The following is a 12,886-nucleotide window of genomic DNA, read 5'->3' as shown; positions in this document are numbered from 1 at the left end:
GGGTGTAACACGATGTCCCCAGACCAAACAAGTACAGCAAAATACATTGACGTGATGGAAGGACCGCTACAATGCATCTTTTTTTACGGTCAGGGACGGTCCTTTGGTGACGTCACGTACGGACTCGTCACCAACTCAAAAACAAGACTTCCTGAATATTCAGCGTGAGTCTTAAAATGTAAAATATAGCTATATGCGGTGGAATCTTTGTAAAATATGCTCAGTAGAAGTCATTTGAAGCCATTTTACAAATTATGGACACAACTTGTCCGGAGACGTCGGTTGTCCTTTAAATTCAACGTTTGATTGTTTTTACATAAACTCATTCACTGCCATTCACAAATTTATTCGGGAATTGAAAATATGACGTGGAGCGCTGTTCTTGAATTTGTTCGGGTTTTACTTGTGGGGGTGCCAATAAAGCGCTGGTCAGACCTCTGGCAATGTTTTCCCCTCCCATAAGGGGGCAGCATTTCCCTTTTTTCCATGTTTGCGCTTTGTTCCAGCTTTAGCTGTTTTTAATGCGCTATATTACATTGCATTTTGTACGGCTGCCCCTATTTCAAGCTCAGATAACTCCAGAGTGATATCACTGAGGAATTAACACTTTTTTTCTGATGAGAGTAAAGTTTGAAGTTGAAGGTTGATGTTGTCCTAAAACTCAATATTGTGTGTGTCCTGAAATTTGAGTGACAATGGCAAAAACCCTAGCGCTGAAGTGGACACATTTTGCTACATCGTCTGTCAGTCAATGAGTTAATATGTCATTTTCAATATTTTGAGTTTTAAAACAACATGCATGTATTGCATTGTATCTTGGACCGCCGTCCCCATTTCAAGCTCATATAACTCCAGCACCATACCATTTAGGAATTGTTTTTTTCTTATGAAAGAAGCAAGTGTAAGATTTCTTACACTGTATTGAATGTTTATGTCGTCCTAAAAGTCATTATTCTGCCGGTCCTGGAATTCAAGTGACAATGACAAAAACCCTGGCACTGGAGTGGACATATTAAGGCACACCATCTACCAGTTAATGAGTTAATATTAAAATGCATGACCTATGATTACATTTCAAATCTTTTTGTAAGTGATGGAGGTAAAACGTAATGTTTAAATATGGTATGTACAGTTTTCATCATGCCGCTATTTTGGACGCTAATGAATTCCTCCAAATATGAATTGAATTCTGAATGTATCTTAAAAATGAATCTAAAGGGAATAGTGGGTTATGCTCACATTGACAAGTTATGGCTCAGCATGCACACAGGACAAGATGATCGTTTTGTGCTACCTCCACTTTTTCTTTTTTGTCTTTCTTTTCCTTCTTGCTAGCTCCGCCTCCAGACGTCTTCTTCTCCACCCACAGTTCAGACTTTTCCACCAACGTCCTCAGACGGTCCAGGTCGGACTTGATCACTTTGTAGTTCTCCACATCCTGAGATGAGATGAGTAGCTGGACCTGTGCAGGCGGAAAAAAGATCAGTTTAGACTTTAGTGGTTATGATGGTACTCAGATGACATGCAGACATGGATCTTATGCGCCAATAGCCCCGGAAAAAAATAAAAGATGGGCTGAAAATCCAGACTCAATGTAATGAGTCTGAGCACAGTCTTACCAAGCACATTTCCGGGGCAGCAAACACAAAGTGAAATGAAGTCATGAGCAAAGAGCAGCTAAAACATCCCCAAAAAAAACAAAAAACAAAGTTTTATTCAGTAAATAATTGTGTTAAAAAGTCACGATGCTAGCTTAATAATACTAACTTGGGCTATCTTTGTAATGCTTACCGATGTTAGTTAAGTCTGGATGCTAGCTACGTCGTGCTAGCTTAGGCTATCTTTGTAATGTTGACCGATGTTAGCTTATAAGAAGCAAAAGTTGCCATAGGAAATGTTAGTCATATTCAGTAAATATTTAGTCGTTTTAGCTTAGTAGTGCTTTGGGCTAGTTTAGTCATGCTATCTTAAGCTATCTTTGTAATACTTACCAAGGCTAGCTTAGAAGAAGCAACAATTGCTCCAAGAAGTGTTAGAAAAAGTTATATTTAGTAAATATTTGTGTCAATAAAAGTCTGGATGCTAGCTAAGTCGTGCGAGTTTAGGCTATCTTTGTAATGCTTCAGGAGACTAGCTTACGAGTCATAAACATTGTATGAGTAGTAAACATTGTCACATTAGACCCAACACTGCTACACCACCTGTGACCCCTGTGAGAAAGGCTGCTGTTTTTCCAATTTATTTTATTTTTTAATGAATGATTGTAGTTCAGATCTCATGAGCAGTAGAGGTGTGAGTGAGTAAACATATCGTGAATTTGTTTTTCCGCCATGGTTGATTCCAGGTTGGAAAGATGTTTGGCAAACACCCGCGGTTGTTTTTTCTTTTGTCTACATTAAATTTTGCTTTTTTTTCTAAACACATGAAAAATGATGTGGTAAAAGCGAAGGTCACCTGCTTGAAAGTATGCAGTACTTCCTGCCTCTGGCTGAAATGTCTGAAGAGCAGCTGAAGAGCTCCAGACACCAGCGGCGGGTAGTCATGCATTGTGAGGTGGATTAGGACACGCAGGAACATGCGCCCACCTTCGTCGTCCACTTCAAGAATGCTGTTGCCCTTCCTGCGCGTTGACCACGTACATAAACACACATACAGAACACACACTCCGAATCCGACACAAGTTGCACGGTTCCATTTCAAGCACTTTGACCTACCCAACTCCAAACATGGCCTCTGCCTGCTCTCCAATGTGCTGTAGGTTGATGGCAGCTGCAGGAACACAAATGTGTTAGCTCGCAGAGAGCAACCGACATTTTCCAACCAACCATAGCTGTCAACCTCTGAGACGCTGTCACCTTACGAACGGCTCAAAATTTTCCTGATTGACTGTGAAAAACACCCTACGCATGTGTCATATTTCATTGCTAGCCAAAACGAAATACAGTGATACCTCAGCTCACGAACGTTTTGCCATAAGAACATTAAATTCGCGAGACTATACTCTTGGCATACAAACTACTTTTTGGCGGACGAACCAAACCACACGGAGCGCCACTGTGGCTGGCGGACTAGTTACCAGCGAAGAACACCAAGCCATACAGTCGAACAGCGCAACAGTAGTTGGCAGGCTACTTTTCATCACCCTCTTTCTTTGAGTGCAGATGTGGTTTGCTATCGAGTGGAGTACTTTTGCTATTATGGGACCGAAAAAGACCCCACCACAGGCTAGTGTTCAGCCGAAGAGGACACAAAAGAAGAAGGAGATCATCGAAAAACAACAACAAGGTGTGTGTTTGTGTGACTTAGCGTCCTAGTACCAGTATGCTAAGTCGACCATTGCTACGTGCTGTCCTAGCAAAGGTCTCAAGCAATAGAAAAGGTTGAAAAACTTCTTCTTTGGATTCATGAAAAGCAGCTCGCAGGGGACAGTGTGAGTGAGGGTGTTATCGCCGAGAAAGCACAGCAACTTCACTCGGATATCAAGAGGCAACGACATAAACGACCATCACAAAGGTCAATAAAACGACTTGATTGTATTCCTTTAATTACAATCCAATAGCACATTTATTATACATAAAAGAAGCAGAGGTGACAAACTCCGGTCCTCGAGGGCTGCAGTCGTACATGTTGTCCAAACAAACCTCTTGCAACACAGCCTTAGGTGTGTTGCAACAGGGAGACTTGGAAAACATGTACGAGTACAGCCCTCGAGGACCGGAGTTTGACACCCCTGAAATAAGGTCTACTATGTGTAGTTGTAAGGCTTATTTAGTAGAAAATGATGTTTTATGGGGACCTGCAAATGAATTATTCTCATTTTAATGGTTTCTTATGGGAAATAAATGTTTGGCAGACGAACTTTTCGCCTTACACACACTTTCTGTGAACCAATTAAGTTCGTAAGCAGAGGTATCACTGTATATATTATCGCTTTTTCGCTGTTCATTTCCTGTTTGGTCTGCAGTTGGCGGAAAGCACAATTTGGATTGGATGGTACTGGCCATTCATATTGAAACAGGTAAACACCCCTTTTAAATAAGCCCGACGAGTAAAAAACATTTCTAAATATTTTACTGTTATGGCTCTCTTAGTCAAAAAAGTTCCCGACCCCTGTCGTAGAACATTGTGGCTTTTTTGCTGTGGACAAATTGAATTTGGTCCCAAAAAAAATAATAATTTGAATTTGTGATCTTACGATGTATAATGTTTATAAACTGGACAATCCGCACGCTGCCCACCACCTTTTCCAGCGACTCCCCTCATGCAGACATTTAAACAGCTTCTTCCCCCGTCGCTATTAACTCTCTAAACAGGAACACAAATAGAACTGGATAGTGCCTCCATTCCATCCTTCTCGGTCCCTGAGATCCTCATCCTCCCTTCACCTGTATGTGCCCTCTGCCCGTCTTACCACGATGGGATGCAGAGCTTTCAGCCGCTCTTCTCCCAAACTCTGGAATTCTCTTCCACCCAGCATCCATAATATTGACTCCCTCCCTATTTTCAAGTCCCACCTAGAAACCCATCCGTTTAAAATTGCTTTCAATGTCTAGTTCAATCTGCTATTTCATTATTTATCATTTTACTTATGGTTTTATTGTTATGTGCTTTGTTTTATTGTTTTTATTGTAAAGTGTCCTTGGGTGTTTTGAAAGGCGCTTGAAATTAAATGTATTATTATTATTTATGATGATGATACTAGTACAGCGTGTTCTACCGGAGACAAATTCCTCGTGTGTTTTACATACTTGGCAATAAAGATGATATTGATTCTGATTCTGAACAGTAACCCAAATCTAACAGTATAGTGGCTCTTTGAAAATTTTTGATGATACTAGTGCAGCGTGTTCTATCGGGGACAAATTCCTTGTGTGTTCTACATACTTGGCAATCAAGATGATTCTAATTCTGAAAAAAATATGAATGATATGACAGCGAAAAAATACACAGTCAAATGTTTCATTGAACCGATTTAAAAATAACATTACATTTGAGCGGAACTTGTCTTCTCAGAACTTTTGTTTCTTCTGGAGACTTTTGGCATGGACTTGTTATTCTCGGTGGTGGTTTTTACCAGTCGCGATATTTGTTATCGTCAACATTACTGCTAATACAGGTGTCATCCGAGTTACGACTGCCGTGATTTACGACCACCCATACTTAACGACCACAACCGCCAGACCCTTTTTTTTATTCTACGCTTGGCACCTAAAAGCTAAGTATAACATTTAGAAATGAACTGTAAACAGTTTTGTATACATTACACGTACAGTAATGCAGTAATAAAAAGTGATAATACAAAATATAAAATGATAAAAATGACACTAAAAATTATCTAATGTATGAATTAATTGTAAACAGTTTGGTATATAATAGAAAATGTTGCTTAAAAACAACAGATTGACATCGTATACTATCCTGTCGTGTAAACGTGTCGGACATCGGAATGGATTTTGTTGGGGTAATTCGCCATACAAACATCTCTAAACATCGCTCTGTAACCTTTGTTTACATTTTGAACTTCCTGATACATCATATCCTGCCTTCCCTTACATGATGTCGCATTTACATTACGTCACATCCTTTCGCGTCACACACTGCCCGTCGTATAAAATGCTCCCCCTTCTAGTTCGTCGCTCTCTTCTCTCTGCCTTCCTCCTTTGCTGACCTCCGACCATGTCAAGTTGTGCTAAAGAATTGTGGAAGGCTGTCCTCCACCCAAGCAATGTGGCGACATGCCAAAATTTGGCATCCAAAATTTTGGACCAATGATTGACAAATGGTTTTATGCAAATTGATAATCTGTGCAATGTCAAAGACAGCTCGTGTTCCACGCAAACACGTTCCCACTTGGCAAATTGAGACTTTTCATGTCTCAACAGGGGGGTGACAATACCTCAGATCATCATTGCCAAAATTTTCACTTTTGGCAAGGAGTGATGTTGGCTGCAACGTCATTCCCCAAGAAAGTGGTGCCCTCCAGAAATGCAGACTCACTAACGACTAACAATGTACTAACCAACTAACATCTAACAATAACAACGTCTGCCATGTCTGAGAGAGAATGCATTGCAGAGCCTAAATGATGAGACAGATTTTGATAGGGAAAGAAACGCCAAGAAAGTGTGATGTGTAGAATGAAACCATCATTTCGACATGTGACCTGGCACAAGTCTTCTTTTGTTCTCCACAGGACGGAGCTGCAGTCTGAAGAAGATGACGTGGGCCACGCCAATGTGGGACGGACCGGTTGCGGAGCTGCTAGCCGTCTTAGCAGCCACAAGCTTCACCTGGATTCGCGAGGACACCGTTCGTCAAGAAGATTCCCGATGCACGTCACTGGAGCCGGGTCAACAGTTCACACACCCTTTCCCAGACACCTGCTCATCCGTACCACACCCCGGGGCCTGCTTGCGACAAATGCTACAAACAATTTTGTTCCTACTCGCCATCCTGGTGATCACCATCCAGGATGCCATGAAGATTTGACTATTGTAGCTAGCGAATGACATGACTTTGATTTGAGATTGTTTCCATTGTGATTGTTCTATTTTGTGATTTTCTTTTTTTCTTTCTTCTTTCTGTTCACCTTCACCGATGTTAAATATGTTCGTCACGGGGGAGATGTTGGGGTAATTCGCCATACAAACATCTCTAAACATCGCTCTGTAACCTTTGTTTACATTTTGAACTTCCTGATACGTCATATCCTGCCTTGCCTTACTTGATGTCGCATTTACATTACGTCACATCCTTTCGCGTCACACACTGCGCGCCGTATAAAATGCTCCCCCTTCTAGTTCGTCGCTCTCTTCTCTCTGCCTTCCTCCTTTGCTGACCTCCCACAATGTCTCCGCTGTCTTCAAGATTAAACCAACTATCTGTTCTACATCTGGCTTCCTGATGATTTAACCATCCTCTTCCATCACACCCGTGGAAGCAATGAACCAAGGACTAACGATCAAAATCAACCAACAGATTTCGACTTACGACCGTTTTGTCAGAACGGAAACCGGTCGTAACCCGGAAATTACCTGTATTTATTGACAAAAACGGAATTAAAAATATCTCAAAATGATCTTGAACAATTTTTGCAATTGTAAAATTTTCCCGTACAAACATTCTAAAAACGTGCAAAAATGCAACAGAATACAGCAAAATACGGCCACTTGACAGGTATGAACCCGCAGACCTCCCGCTGACCCCCCCAGCCTCCCGAGTGAAGCGGGCATGTGCACCTGTGTTCTCGACACTAGTCGTGGCGTCAGCGTCAGCCAGCGAATAGACATCCTCAAATTCTTTCTTGAAGACGGACAGCAGGAAGGACAGCCGGTAGTCCATGCGGACGTTGAGAATGAACTGAGGAGGACAAGACGGTCATAAATCACACAACAGTGCCATGCCACCTGGAGATACCATCATAAATACCCTTTAAATACGAAAAATGCAAATAGGTTTGGAAAGTGTTTTGCAAAAATGGGCCTGTAGGTCTGGATCTAAAATGACAGTTTAAAAGTACAACTTTCCTAAAACCCGAGGAACAAAGATTATGGGTATTAAATTGAGTGATAAATTAAAAATGAGTAAACATTGAAAACAATTCATGGTTAGGTTCCTGTTACATCATATTATGAATTATGACAGTCGAGCGAGCTATCAAGCTACCTAGCTATGTATTTGGTATCTGTTAGTTATATATTAGCTATCTATTAGCTAGCTGTTAGTGGAATAGTTGGCTGGCTATCTATCTTATCTAGCAGCAGTCTAGCTCGCTGGCTATCTCTCTGTTAGCTATCTATTAGCTAGCTAGCTAGCTTTCGATCTATTTGAGTTGCTTCCGGGTTGAGTGAGCACTGGAGCGTGTGGCTGTCGCTGCTCACCCACAGAAAGATTTGTCTTTCTGAGATTTGTTACTGTGAGCTGACCTTGGGAGTTTTGAGAGGCGCTTGGAAATTAAATGTATTATTATCTAGCTTTCTATATTTTTGAGTTATTGCTGGTTGAGTGAACGCTGGCGAGTGTGGCTGCCGCTGCTCACCCACAGAAAAGCTGATCTTGTGACTGTACAGTGACCTTGAGTTTTGAAAGGCGCTTAAAAATGAAAAATATGTATTATTATTATTATTATTATTATTATTATTATTATTATTATTATTATTATTATTATTAGAAATACCCTTTTAAAAGGGAATTAACTCCTCTTCTTTTCCTTTCGGCTTTTCCCTTCAAGGGGTTGCCACAGCAAATCAGTGTCCTCCATCTTTAGAGGTTTGATCCGCATGTTTGTTTTGGCCAAGCTTTTACGTCGGATGCCCTTCCTGACACAACCCTCTGTATTTATCCGGGCTTGGGACCGGCACAAGAAGACTTATGTCCATTTGTGGCTACAGAACAAGCACCTCACTCAGTAAAAGGCTCGCAAACACAAAATGGTCATCAGCACAGCAACATTCAAAAAAGCAAAAACTATACTCACCATTTGATGACATTGCCCTGATCTTACCGTGAAATGGGCATCTCTTTCCTTACATTACATCACAAACTTATCTTCTAATCACAGTATTTGAGAATGTGAAATGCACATACGATAGTGGAGACTATTTTGTCCACTAGGTGGTGGCAACAAAGCCATACATGGCACAAATGGAAATTCAACCTATTACGTTATTCAAAACAATCATTTCTACATTTTCTGATTACAAATTCTTTCTATCAGATGATTTTAGTTGACATGCCAATCTAATGTCCTCAAGGCCTTCAGAAGTAATTGTGCTGTCTTTGATTTGCCCCAAATAAAACATTGACTTTTAGCTTTTCCTGTCAACACGTATGGTAAACGTTAGCTTCTCATGAAAACCTGAAACATCATTTTATTCATGCATTCATGCTTCCAAACCGCTTTACCCTCACGAAGGTTGTGGGGGTTGTTGAGGGCATACCAGCTGTCTTTGAGTACTTGGCGGACACCCTCAACCGGTTGCCAGCCAATCGCAGGGCACACAGAATCAAACAACCATTGGCGCTCCCATTCGCACCTAGGCACAATTTCCAGTGTCCAGTCAGTCGGTCAAGCGTGTGTTTGGTATGTGGGAGGAAACCGGAAGACCCGGAGAAAACCCACGCAGGAGCACATACAAACTCCTGTGCACTTTGATGTCGATGTCATTTAATGCAGAAGAAAACATTCATTCCCCCACTACAATAATATTAAGATTAACTCATTGACTGGCAGACGATGTGCAAAACTGTGGCCACACCAGGGTTTTTGGCATTGTCACTCGAGTTCCAGGACCCACACAATATAGAGTTTTAGGACTACATAATAATTCAATGCAGCGTTAGAAAACTTAGACGCTCTTGTTTATTCAGAAAAAGAGTTAATTCCTAAATGATATGGGTCTGAAGTTATCCGAGCTTGAAATCAGGGAGGCTGTCCAAAATACATGTGTTGGTTGATATAGCGCTTTAACAACAGCTGAAGCTGTAACAAATCGCAACCATGGACAAAAAGCAAATGCTGCCCCCATGTGGAAAAGAAACAAACATTGCCAGAGGCCATGGCCGGCGCTTTATCGGCACCCAAGCATGAACAAAAACAACCCGAACCAATTCAGGAATGGCGCGCTCCGCCATATTTTCAATTGCAGAATAAATTTGGGAATGGCAGTGAATGAGTTAAGTAGTAGCTCAAAAGGGTATTGTTAAGAACAGGTTCACTATGACGACTGCATGAAGGAAACAGTTGTAGAGGAGGGGGTCGAAAGTGAATCTTGGAACAGACCAGCTGTCTGCGATTTTGGATTGCTGTGAGATGACCTTCAACAGTTGTGAGATGTGCTGTCGGTGTGACGGAGGAATTAAAGGTGGAGGTGGGACTCCACTAGGGGTCAGCTCTGAGCCCCTTCTTATTTGTGATGGTGATGGACAGGCTGACAGACAATGTTTGACAAGAATCTCCTTTGACCATGATGTTTACAGATGGCATTGTGATTGTCACATCCTGATTGGCGTCAGGTGCACACCCCTCCGCTCCCTGCTCCTCCGGGCTCGCACACCTGATCCTAATCCCACTAATTGTGCCTTCTGACTACAAAAGTCACCCGGTTAGGCTCGGTATTCACCGGTGTATTTCCTCATTCATGACTTTTTGCCTCACCGTTTGCAAGGTTGGTCCCGCTCAGTAGTTGCTGCCTCACTGTTCTGTTCTGTTATTTTCTGTTTTCCCCCCTGCGTGCCTCAGTAAAGCCTCTTTTGAACTATTACTGTCTCCATTGAGTATTTTGGATCTAGCTCCCCTTTTTGTCCTACGAGACCTGTTGCAACTCCTCGTGCGGACGTGACATAATACACCGGCCACCATGGATCCGAATATTCCATCACCTTCCGCATCTTGGCTGCCCAGAGCGGCTACAAGGATCGGGCGCTGAGAGGAGTGTTCCGCCGCGGACTTAGCGCCGCTCTCAAGGACGAGTTGGCCACCCATGACGCTGGCACAACCCTCAGCGAGATGATCGATGTCCTCACATGCCTGGACAATGGTCTTCGTGAGAGGAAGCGGGAGCAGGGCGCCCAGCGGACCAGCGAACCTGGGAGCCGGCTGCGGAAGACAACACCCGGCGGCAGCGAGCAGGCTCGGCGTCAGGAGGGTAGCCACGAGCCGATGCAAATGCGAAGCGGGAGCGATCGTGCCAACCCCAGAGGACGTTGCACCCAAGGCCTAAGACGCCCGGCATCTGTAAGTCACTTTCAAAACGGCGACCGTGGTCCTGTTCGGAATCGTCGAGGACGGCACCCGTCACGTGGTTGCAGGTGGACAGCGAATTGATTGGCCCGTCCAATTCCCTGGCGATACGGGCCTTAGTGAATTCGTAGGCAGACAGGTGCTTTATCGACCCCCAACTGGCGTCGTCGTTGGGCTGCGGCATTGAGAAGCTAACGGTCCCCAAAGGACCTGGACAGCCGATTAATAGCCAGGGTTACCCGAGTCAAGCTCCGGCTGTCGGTCAAACACGTCGAGCATCGCCGTTTCCTTCTCATGCCCTCCCGCAACGTACCGCTCGTGCTGGGCCTCCCCTGGCTGAGCACCCATGACACTTCCATCTCTTGGGAGGGCCCCGCCATACAGGGTTGGAGCCCCCACTGTTACGCTAACTGTCTGCGGTCGGCTACTGCAAGGCACTACCTCTCCCGTGGCGGCTTGTCCGAGGAGATTTGTCTCGAGGGCGTGCCGCGATGTTACCATGATCTGCGGGAGGCGTTCAGCAAACACTGCGCGCAATCCCTGCCACCTCACGGACCGTATGACTGCGCCATAGACCTACAGCCTGGGTCTCCACTACCAGACTCCCGACTATATCACATCTCTCACCCGGAACAAGAGGCCATGTGCACATACATTGACACCTCCCTCGCGGTGGGACTTATCCGACCCTCACGTTCTCTGCTCGGCGCGGGGTTCTTTTTTATCAAAAAGGACAATACCCTGCATCCGTGTGTCGATTACCGGGGTCTGAACAACATCACCATCAGTACCCACTGCCCCACATGGATTCGGCCTTCGCACCCCTCCAATCTGCCACTATATTCACCAAGCTGGACTTTCGTAGCGCATACCATGTGGTTCGCATCAGAGAGGGGGTCGAATGGAAGACGGCATTCAAAATGCCCTTGGGGCATTTTGAATGCCGTCTTTAGGACTTACCAACGCTCCCGCCGTATTTCCAAATCTTATCAATGATGTCCTCAGGGATTTCCTAAATGTGTTTGTCTTTGTCTATCTGGACGACATCCTTATTTCCTCCAAATCCGCAGAAGAACATCGGCAGCATGTCCGACGGTTCCTTGCGCAGGTCCCGCAAACGTAAAGGCGGAGAAGTGCGAGTTCCACGTCCGTTCTCTATCTTTTCTAGGGTTCATCGTGGAGCAGCGGCAACTTCGGGCCGATCCCTCCAAGACCAAAGCGGTGGTTGAATGGCCAAACCCCCAAGACGCGCAAACAACTCCAGCGATTTTCTATCGCCGCTTTATCCGTGATTATAGTCAGAAGGCACTACCTCTAACCAGTCTCACTTCCACCAAGGTTCCTTTTAGGTGGACATCCAACGCGCTTTCACTAACCAGTATCACGCCACGCGTTCGCGGGATGGGTGGGTGCGGTATTATCCCAGCGCTCTCCGGTTGACCAGAAACTCCACCCGTACGCCTTCTCCCACCGTCTCAGCCCTGCGGAGGCCAACTACGACGTGGGAAACCGGGAACTGATGGTGGTCATCCGCGCCCAGCAGGAGTGGAGACAATGGCTCGAAGGGGCTAAACATCCCTTCATGGTGTTCACCGACCAAAAGAACCTGGCGGCCATTCGGTCCGCCAAGAGACTGAACTCGCGCCAGCCACGGTGGGCACTGTTCCTGACCCGCTTCAACTTCACCCTCACCCACTGCCCCGGTTCGCAAAACACTAAACCGGACCCCCTTTCACAAGGCCAACACATCCATTATCCACGTCGTCCGTCTCCACGGGATTCCGGCGGACATCGTGTCGGACTGGGAACCGCAATTCGTGTCCAAGGTATGGAAACGTTGCTGCCAGTCCCTGGTCTCCTCAGCCACAGGTCGGTCTCCTTTCATGTCTGCCTGTGGTTATCAGCCTCCACTGTTCCCCACCCAGGAGGGCCAGGTGGAGGTCCCGTCCATTCAACACCACCTCAGACGGGCCCATTAGGTGTGGAAGAAGACCAGAGCCGCTCTGTCGCGCACGGCGTCCCGGAACCAGCACATCGCGGATCGTCGTCCCCGCCAGGCACCGGACTACCAGGTCGGACAGGAGGTGTGGCTGTCCACGAGGGATCTCCGGCTGGCCGGGACGTCGGCCAAATTGGGGCCGCAGT

The 12,886-nt window shown here is 45.0% G+C and overlaps 1 protein-coding gene across 3 annotated transcripts in view; it reads right to left on the bottom strand.

The window, feature by feature from the left end:
- Window positions 1–12,886, bottom strand: part of itpr3 (inositol 1,4,5-trisphosphate receptor, type 3) — a 150,477-nt gene that overhangs the window by 74,456 nt on the left and 63,135 nt on the right. For all 3 annotated transcript variants that reach the window (XM_089004746.1, XM_089004756.1, XM_089004738.1), the window contains 4 exons: window positions 7,239–7,359; window positions 2,715–2,769; window positions 2,455–2,620; window positions 1,295–1,462 (listed from right to left, as the gene is read on the bottom strand). In XM_089004746.1, the coding sequence (XP_088860872.1) occupies window positions 1,295–1,462; window positions 2,455–2,620; window positions 2,715–2,769; window positions 7,239–7,359 (510 nt within the window). The remainder of the gene's footprint in view (window positions 1–1,294; window positions 1,463–2,454; window positions 2,621–2,714; window positions 2,770–7,238; window positions 7,360–12,886) is intronic.

Source organism: Hippocampus bargibanti, linkage group LG01 (assembly GCF_051943395.1).
Source record: "Hippocampus bargibanti isolate YZ-2025 linkage group LG01, ASM5194339v1, whole genome shotgun sequence".
Lineage (NCBI taxonomy): Eukaryota > Metazoa > Chordata > Actinopteri > Syngnathiformes > Syngnathidae > Hippocampus > Hippocampus bargibanti.
This window is presented reverse-complemented; position numbering and strand designations above follow the sequence as displayed.